Genomic DNA, 9,416 nt, shown 5'->3' with positions numbered 1-9,416 from the left:
GTGTGTGTGTGTGTGTGTGTGTGTGTGTGTGTGTGTGTGTGTGTGTGCTGCTGCTCACCCTCACAGTGCTCCAGGAACTGGATACACTCCTGTACCACGGCGTCCCTCAGCATGACCATGTGTTTGGACATGTTCTCCAGCAGAGACAGGAAACAGCGCTTGGCGTAGAACCATGTGTCCGTCCCCAGCTACACACAGACACACACACACACACACACAGAGACACACACACACTGTCTTTAGTGTTCCCTGTCGTTATTTTGTGGCAGGTTTCTGAGAAATAAAAACTTGTATTTATGTGTTTTGTTTAACTTGAAGTCACGGACAGAAATATTTACAACTGTTTATGCTTTTATTTGTGCAATTTAGCGTGAATAAATGTTCCTTTAGCCTTTGTGTGTTTGTACATTGTTGCATTTAGTCTCTGTGACCTTTTCAAACACAAAAACCTGATCATCCTAAACACACTTTGATCTGCTTCCGTGCCACAGTTTGCCCCACAGCTGACTAGAGTAGATCCTGACATTCAATGTGACTCCGTGGTGGTGAGCACTGAGAGCATGAGACGGGGGGGAAACTCTCAGGACGTGACGGCTTTGTGTTCTCAGCTGGAGCCGAGTGGACTCAGCTGCAGGCCGAGTCGCTGGTGCGACTGGATGAGATCAAAAAGGTCCAGAAAGAGCAGCTCGGCCTCACAGAGGAGTCCTGGAGAGCTCAGAGGGTTATTTTTGGTTGAAGACTTGATACACGTGTTGTTATTCCTGTGTAGCGTAAATGTGCTGATAAATGATATCTGACGACAGCATCGACTCGTCTACACGCTGATGTCCAACATCCCAGAGAACAAGATGGCTGACCTTCTTGTTGTACGGCTCCAGGCTCTTGATGACTCGAGAGATGCCGAAGTCGTAGTTGCCTTTGGCGCAGTACAGCGTCCTGAACAAAGAAACACAGCCTCAGAGTGAACACTGATGCCCGTTGATGACGTCACTCGGTTCATAAGATAGGAAGCAAATCTGATCATTGAGTTTTAAAAGTCATATCAGGTCAATAACAAAGTCAGTCTGGTTTCACGCTAAAAATACAGCAAGACCTCGAGGATACATGTCTAAGCTGAACTCACCCGATCACCAGGTTGACGATGCAGAGGTGGAAGACCTTCTTGTCGGGGTCGTCGTAGGAGATCTGCTCCTCCTCTTTCTCGATCTTCCTCATCAGCTCTTCAGCCTGTTGGGTGACAGGAGGAGGAAACAGAGGAGACTCGTTCACAACGAGTGCTTCTGAAGAATGTTACAATTAAACAACACGAGTCGGAAAAATAACTACACCTATGAAAGTACTTTGTGTAATATAAAGAGACAAAGAGACAATACTGACAGGCAAAACATGAAAACATTATTCGCTTAATATTTGCAGGATTTTCCTATTTTTTACCAAAACAACACAACATCCGACTCATTGTGTCTTTAAGTAAAGAACAAGTAAAGAAGTATTATCAGCTCAATGTACTTAAAGGATTAAGAGTAAATGTACATTATGCAGAATAGTAACATTGACTCATGTAAGGTAAACTGTAACAGTGGAACCAGGTCCATTACATTCAAATTAACTTTATTATTTAATATTCAGAACCCATCAGCTGTCAGACTGAGACAATACTTCTGCTCATTGTTTACAGAACGGAGAAAGTATAATTTTCCCGTTGAACTGTGTTTACGTAGTTTTAACCACCGAGTAAAACTACGTGAAGCAGAATGAAGCTCACTGTTAAATACAGCAGTGACATGATGTCATGACGACACATTAATGTCTTTGTACCTCCTCATTCTGGCTGGTCAGGATGTAGGACACACACAGGTTGGCCAGGACCACAGCGCTCACATTCAGGATCTACACACACACACACACACACACACTTTACAGAATATTTTTAAGCAGTACTCTGACCTTTAACATTTAAGACATCTTTTCTAGGGCGCGTGCAAGTTTCCTCAAACTGACTTTATGTTTGTTAATAAAAGCTTAACTTCAGACTTTAAAGGAATATTCTGTGATGTGAAGAAACTCTGTTAAACGACGCTGCTCCCTCAGCAGAGTTTATCGGGACTTAAGTGTCTGAAATTGTCTAAATTTCAGGTGCCAGAAAACGACACGAGCAACACTGCAAACAAGGAAACAAACAAAGTAAACAGCCCACAGAGGAGAAGATCGCTGAGACAGATATCATGCACAGATGTGAAGACACTACAGAGGAATCAACACAGAGCTGCTGGCTCTCTAGTGTTACCGAGGGTTTGCACTTGCAGGGACAATCCTGAATGTTACACTGCTCCACCTGGACAAGAAGGGAAACGGTCAACGTCTAGTCCGGACCTCAGACTGCTGCAGCGGACTGACAGCATCATGTCTGAGCGTTAACGTAGCGACTAAACGCTCTGAAACACTCACGTTTTCGTAGTGCTTCTTGACGATGGGCTCGTAGAAGCCGATGGCCTCCTTGTATTTGTTCTGCATGAAGAGCACGTGGGCCACGTTCAGCTTCCAGGTGTCGTCCTCGTTGCAGACCTCCACCGACTTGCGGAAAATCTTCTCCACCATCTGGAAGTTCTCCCGGTTCCAGTAGATCTTGGACTGGGCCATCAGGACCACGATGTACCTGGACAGCAGCGGGACGATTACACGGTGAAGAGGTTCCAACAAGATCGTTTTAGATTTGATTTAACTGGAGTTCATTTGTCAAACGTTTCTTCTTGTTACTATTAGTTCTTACAGGGAATGAACAACGCAACATGTAACAGTGATTCAAGACCCAAAGGTTGTATTAGTCACTGGTGGTTAGAAATCTATAGAACTATATGATGAGAAGTATTAAAAGTGTTCAAATATTGGTGCAAAATATCAACGAGCTATCTGTTTACTTCTCTCACTTTACCACTGTAGGTGTGTGTGTGTGTAAGTGTGAGTGTGTGTGTGTGTAGGTGTGTGTGTGTGTCTGTATATATGTGTGTGTATGTGTGTCCCCACTTCTCCTGCATCAGGTCGTTTTCCTGCAGAGATTTCTTCTGAGCTTCATCGTCTCGAGCCAGTCGGGCCTCCTGCACCTTAGAGAAGACGGACGAAAACAACGTTCAGATATTATTTATATATATTGAGAATAAAAAGCAACTTATGTAGCACATTGAAACAGATCAGCATATGTGAGGAAGTTGATATAACTGATTGATAAAGATTATTTTTGTTGATTGAATGCAGTTATTGAGAGTCACTTCTGATAAAAGCTTCAGCTAAATAAATGTAAAGTAAATGAGAAACATTCCTTAAAAGATCCACTTTGAAGTGTAAAATCTGCTTCAGCTCCTGAAACTCTGGTTCTAAATGTAAGGATGCAGGTCAGTGTTCCATGGATCAACTGACAGATTAAGACAATAACAAGTTGACATTTTTATGAAATAATTGATCTCCAAATGAAATATAGAAAAATCAAACATTGCGTACATCATCAACAGGAAAGAAACATTCAGAGTAAACAACCTGCTTGGCCAGCTTCCTCAACTGCTCCGTCAGTTTTCCGTTCATATCATCAAACTTCCTAAAAGCCTGTGAAAAAACCCGACAGTATGAACATGATATTATATTTATGGAAGAATAAAACATGAGCCTTAAACTTAAAGGAGACATAAGCTCATTTTGAAGGTTCATACTTGTATTTTGGGTTTCTACTAGAACCTGTTTTCATTAAAAACACAGTGTTGGTGATCATTCTGTGGGTTCGTATCTACTACTGCTATACTTTAATTAAAGATGTTTTTCAGTACCTCCTCTGGTGCCGTCTGGCAGGTCAACAAGGCATCAAGGAACTCGTACATGTACTGGAAAAGACAGAAAGTCACCTTTAATATGGATCCTGCAACAGGAAACCTGTCATGATTATTGAGACTTTTGAGCTGTGAAGTGAAAACATTTGAATCGGTCCAGAAGCTCACCGGCGAGAGGAACTTGTAGGTGAGATGTGTGTTCTCTGCCAGGACGTCAGCCGCCAGGTCGAAGTACTGAGAGAGAGACGAGTCCAGCAGAGACATGAATACCACTTTAATGAGAGACCCACACCTCTCTGTTCCAGCCAACACTCACACCACACAGAACACTCCCTGTGTGGACCGGGGGGGGGTGGGGGGGCAGCTCAACAGGATGGAACTGTTCGATCAGGATGAACAAGGTTATCAGAAGGAGTTGTTACGTTATGTGGCTGCTGAGAATAATTAAAAAGGGAAACTTAAATGACTGTTGGTGTGAATGATTCATTCTCTTGAAACAGAGGTTTGTTTTGCTGTAGTGCTAATAGTCCGTAAACGGGATTCTTTGAAGTGAGGTTCTTCTCCATTGTCAGTGTTTCATTACAGTAGATGAAGTTCAGAGAATCAATATCAGGTTAAGTGAACGCTATATTTAGAATGTTTTCACCTCTTTACTTTGCTGTCTTTTAGGAGTCTAAAATACATCCACAGCAGAGCTGCTTCTGTTTCTATAAACTCCATTCGACTACACTAACAAGGACGTGAGCAGCTTGTTGGACGCCAGTTGTTTATCAGAGTAAAGCAGTCGTCTTGTGTTCAGTGAGCTGCATAGAAGCCTCGATGTGGGTCAAACCTGGTGTTGGTAGAATTACACAAAGCTTTCAAACCGTAAAAAACAAAGTCAGGAGGACGAGGGGAGCCTGAACTGAATTTCCAGATCCTCAAAGACTGCTCTGTTAATCACGAGTTAAAGACGAAGCTGACAGCTGATTCATGTGTTACACTCCTCTGGAGTCAAACTAAGAACATCAGCTTAAAGCAGCAGATAAAGAACTGTAATGTAAGTGAGAAACATTCAGATACAATTTTAAGTGTAAAACATGACGGTGAAAGCGTGTCCTGGTCAGTAATCGCTGCTTTGACATCTGTGGGAATAAAAACATTCTTTTGTCAAACTGCCACAGGCTGGACGTGAAAGCACATTCGGATTCCTTTCTCAAGCGTACTTAAAGCCACAGTGGATCCGGTCTGGGACCCTCCCGGTACAGGACCGTACTCTGCGGGTTCGGGGGTTGCCGTGTACCTCGTGTTTGCAGTAGAGCAGCAGCAGATTTCCGAAGGTGACGGGGGGGAAGGAGGGCTGCTGCAGCAGGAAGGCCAGCTTCTCAAAACCCTCCGACGGCTTCGTGTCCATGTTCACCAGAGCCTGGTTGTGGAGAGTCACCGGGTCCAGCTCCTGCACACACACACACACACACATCATAGTGTAGGTACACTGGGTCATGACTCTGCAAAGCACTGTATTAAGACAGGTCATTATTCAGTCGTTTGTTTAGATGGTATTACATTCCACTAGGGGGCACTAGAGGTACACTTCTCTCTCTTCTGCCAGCTGAAGAAGACTGAGTGGCAGTTACAAACTTGTCCAAGGACAGTTCCCCGTCTGAGCATTAATATTAATGAAGCAGCTTCCAGACGATAAAACTATCGTCGGTACCTCCGTGTAAGCCTTCACACCGATGTGTCTGTTCTCTGTTATCTCCAGGCTGTCACAGGTCCAGACAGCCCTGATTCAGATTACAGCAGAATAATCACACCGAGCCAGAGGCGCACACACGCACACACACACACACACCCACACACACACACACACACACACACACACACAGTGAATGGGTGGTGATAGTTACCTCCTCTGATCGGGGGGGCATGTCGGTCAGAGCCTCCTGAGCTCCTTTCACTGCAGGAAAAGAGAAAAGAAAGCAGTTTTAGTCTGAATCATAGTTTCTTTCGTAGCATGAACAAATATAAATAAACTCAAGAAATCAACACTTAAAGTGCCCCGTTTTCTCCACCATAACACACTGTGTGTATACTTGAGCCCTGACAAACATGGTGGAAGCATTTCCTCCCTAATGAAGCTGACTTCGTGTGCATTGTTTACATCCATGTTCCTCTTCCTTACCTTGTAAAGACTCCACAGGGAACCTGCAATTGTGTCTTTTTTGTCGCAAGAGGTCTTTCAATCAAAACAATAACAAAAGATTTTGATGACATGGTGAAGTAGCGTGGGATCATGAGAGTTGTTGTCTTCATTGTTAAAAACCACCAAATGTACAGTATCTGACACAACTCATGTTCACGGATGAGTTGATGTATTAAGGTTCATGTTATGTTTATTCACGTTATGTCATTTCATTCAAATGAAACAGCCGCAAGTTAACGTTAGCTAACGTAGCGTTAACCTGCTAACTTCCCAATAGATGAGTCGACAACACAAACAGCTGCTGTCCTGTTTCTGGTCAAAACAATCACACTAAAATTAAACTTTAAGAGCACATTGAACGTTGGTGTAACGTTATAATGTTATCGTACACATTAGATCGGTGGCTGGCATGAAGTACTTGTCATAGAACACATCGTAGTAAGCTGGATCTGAAACATCATATCAATCAATGAGGTCTCTACTGGACGTTTGTTTGTGCTTCACAGGCAATAAATAATCGCGCTCCGTCATGAATCAGCAGTAAAAAACAAAAGTAAACAATAGAGTGGCTCGCTGACTTCCTTCCTCTTGAATCAGCTGGTGTTTCCTGCGTTTCCCCCGAGGTTAGAGCAACTAGAGGGGTAACGCGGACATGTTGCCATCGACAAGCAACCATCTAGCTTTTTAAGACTGAAGCGATAATCTAAGTACATAACTCAACAAAATATGTAACATACTGTAGGTCTTCTCGTTTTTAGACATTTTAATGCAGAAATGCTCCATATTAATCCTTTAAGTATAATAAATAATATAATAAATTAAGTCACAAAGCAATTAGAAAGTAGCTCCGGACCTTTGAATCCACACACTCCACTGAGTTTGAGTCAACTGGAAACAGAGAGTAACAAGTTGTTGAGTCTCTGTGGCGTCGTATTAGTTATGGAGACTAGTTAAAGAAGTATTCCTATGAGAACGCCACAAGTTAACCGGGTTATTTAGTGAGTATGACGTGTGTCTGTGTGTCACACTGGGGGAGGTCTCACCGTTCTTCAGCTGGTATTCGATGGCAGCTTTGAGGTTGAAGGCTTCGATCAGGGCCGTCTGATGCAGCACCAGCGTGTTGCCCACGCTGTGGACGTCGATGCCCTCCGTCGTCAAACCGACGCTCAGCTCTGGGACACAGAAAACACAACGTTCGATCATCAACCAATGTCACTTATTTAACCTTTAAATGTCACCGTGGCTGCTGTAAGGAGAGAGTCTGTGAGGAGGTTTTACCTGGATGCTCCCTGATGCCTTGCTCGATGATCTCTCCGATGTACTTGACGGCCTGAGGGTAGTTCTTCAGGCTGTAGTAACACAGGGCGATGTTGTAGGACAGCGCTGAGAGAGACGAGCGACACAAAGACAGAGATGACATGATGGACTTTAAATAGTGCACGTAGAGGATTTTGAACACATTCTTGATCTGATAACCTGCCAAAGTTCTCCTTAAGCTTGTGAGAAAATAACAATTTAAAATCATTAGCCTTCACTTTTCCCAGCTTATAAAACCTTTAAAATGTTTCCTTTACTTGAGAACAAAACCCTGCTGCACTTTCTACTCTACTTGTTAAGAAGCCCTGTTGAAATACTGTAGGAAAGAGACATTTTCATTCAGTGTGTTCTTGTGTGCAGGTCGTTCTGGGCCATGGACTGTCGATGACACGTAGGACCTACAGTTAGCACCTCAACGACACACTCAGACATCCATCTTGCCTTCTTTCTTCACCAAAGAACCAAAAACTAATCTCAACCCCTCAGAAACACTCAGAGGTGGCACACGTTACAGATGAGGACTGATTGCTGATTGAAGAGTTGTATGAAGGAGTTTCACTAATTATAAAAACACATCAGAGATTCATAATAATGCAAGTAATTACCAACAGCTTTGAAAAGAAGTTTTTCTCTTTTGTTTAACACAGAGTTTAAAACAGAGTTCTGGGTCTTTCTATCAGATCTGTGTTAAGCGTTTCTAAAAGAGTGTGAAACCATGAAAAGGTGTTCAGAAGAGAAGATTCTGCTGCGATCAAGTGGATCCCAGTTTCATTAAGAACAGGGTTCCCTCTCTTCTCTACAGATCAGATTTTGTGGACATTTTAGCAAAGCTACTGCTACAAAAGAACAATGCAGCATTGTGTTTGTAGAGACAATGCTAGCACAGTAAAAAAGTAGTGAGCCAGTATTTAGTCATTGTTCTTCTTCATTATCAACCAACTCTCTCATCACCGCCAAACACACATGTGAAACCATCGCTCCTCACCACAGTTCAATCACAAACCAGCAAAACCAGCTAGCAAGCAACTGAACCACACATGCTAACACAACTCAGCATTACTCGACTGTTTGAAACAAGTTGCAAAGAAAGCAAAGTTATGTAAAGTCATGCAACCGGCATGTGACGTGATTCGTGTGTTTACAGTTTCCACAACATGAACGAAATACTCTGGTCCATAAACTACCATTTAAACGTTATTATGATCAGTAGGCAATGTGACCCGAGTTACATAGACTGCTAGTTCATTCTCAAAAGGAATGACTGGAATATACAGTATGTCAACTGATTTCCAGGTTTTCCAGGACGCGTGGGAACCCTGGAGAAAAACATTAACCATGAACATGTGATGCAAAGATCGCTCCATCGCTGTCACTTCAGCTGAATCCGATCCTCAAGCTTTTCATCTTGAGATCAGTTTGTTTATTCGATGTTGACGTTTGATGTGGATTAACTCCCTAAAAGTTAGTGTTATGAAATCACGTCCACACTACTGGAGTCATTCTTGGAGGGATCATAACTTTTCCACAGCCAAGACGCTGCTGCAGATGATGACGTAATGCGGTGCAGTACTGTGTTATTGTACTGTGTACTGCGGGTGTATTCCTGCGCGTGCCTTTCATAGCTACCTGGCAGGTATCCCAGCACTTGCATGGCAGACGAGAACTTCTTGCAGGCCTCCTCGTACTTGCCGTCTTGGAAAAGCAAACAGCCCGTGTTGTAGAAGTAGTCGGGGTCTTCCTGGGGCAGCTGCTCCAGCAGTGACTGTGCAGTTTGTGGGAAGATGAACGAATGTGTGTGAGTTGTGCTGCAGATAGTAATGATTCAAACTGAAACGCCATCATTTGTATTATTGCATTAACAGATAATACGAGAGAGCTCGTCACCTTGGCAGCCGAGTAACCTTCCTCACAGTATTTGATACAGGCTTGAAGCTTCACCATCTGTAACAGAGAGAGAGAGATAGAGAGAGAAACAGACAGAGAGAGAGAGAGAGAGAGAGAGAGAGAGAGGAGACAGAGAGAGAGAGAGACAGAGAGAGAGAGACAGAGAGAGAAAGACAGACAGACAGAGAGAGAGAGAGAGAGAGAGGAGACAGAGA

At 43.3% G+C, this 9,416-nt stretch overlaps 1 protein-coding gene across 1 annotated transcript in view; it reads right to left on the bottom strand.

The window, feature by feature from the left end:
• Positions 1-416: 416 nt before the first annotated feature.
• Positions 417-9,416, bottom strand: part of LOC116376749 (tetratricopeptide repeat protein 30A-like) — a 16,024-nt gene continuing 7,024 nt past the window's right edge. Inside the window, exons 4-17 of the mRNA XM_031838218.1 lie at positions 9,202-9,258; positions 8,944-9,079; positions 7,279-7,383; positions 7,044-7,172; positions 5,705-5,754; positions 5,098-5,250; positions 3,984-4,049; positions 3,816-3,869; positions 3,532-3,597; positions 3,025-3,101; positions 2,449-2,656; positions 1,819-1,890; positions 1,124-1,227; positions 417-936 (exon numbers count right to left, since the gene is read on the bottom strand). Coding sequence (XP_031694078.1) covers positions 756-936; positions 1,124-1,227; positions 1,819-1,890; positions 2,449-2,656; positions 3,025-3,101; positions 3,532-3,597; positions 3,816-3,869; positions 3,984-4,049; positions 5,098-5,250; positions 5,705-5,754; positions 7,044-7,172; positions 7,279-7,383; positions 8,944-9,079; positions 9,202-9,258 — 1,458 coding nt within the window. The 3' untranslated portion in view covers positions 417-755. The remainder of the gene's footprint in view (positions 937-1,123; positions 1,228-1,818; positions 1,891-2,448; positions 2,657-3,024; positions 3,102-3,531; positions 3,598-3,815; positions 3,870-3,983; positions 4,050-5,097; positions 5,251-5,704; positions 5,755-7,043; positions 7,173-7,278; positions 7,384-8,943; positions 9,080-9,201; positions 9,259-9,416) is intronic.

The sequence above is a fragment of the Anarrhichthys ocellatus genome, unplaced genomic scaffold, assembly GCF_004355925.1.
Source record: "Anarrhichthys ocellatus isolate YVR2014 unplaced genomic scaffold, GSC_Weel_1.0 scaffold569, whole genome shotgun sequence".
In the NCBI taxonomy this organism is placed as follows: Eukaryota; Metazoa; Chordata; class Actinopteri; order Perciformes; family Anarhichadidae; genus Anarrhichthys; species Anarrhichthys ocellatus.
Note: the sequence above shows the minus strand (reverse complement) of the source record. Positions and strands in the feature narration are given on the sequence as shown.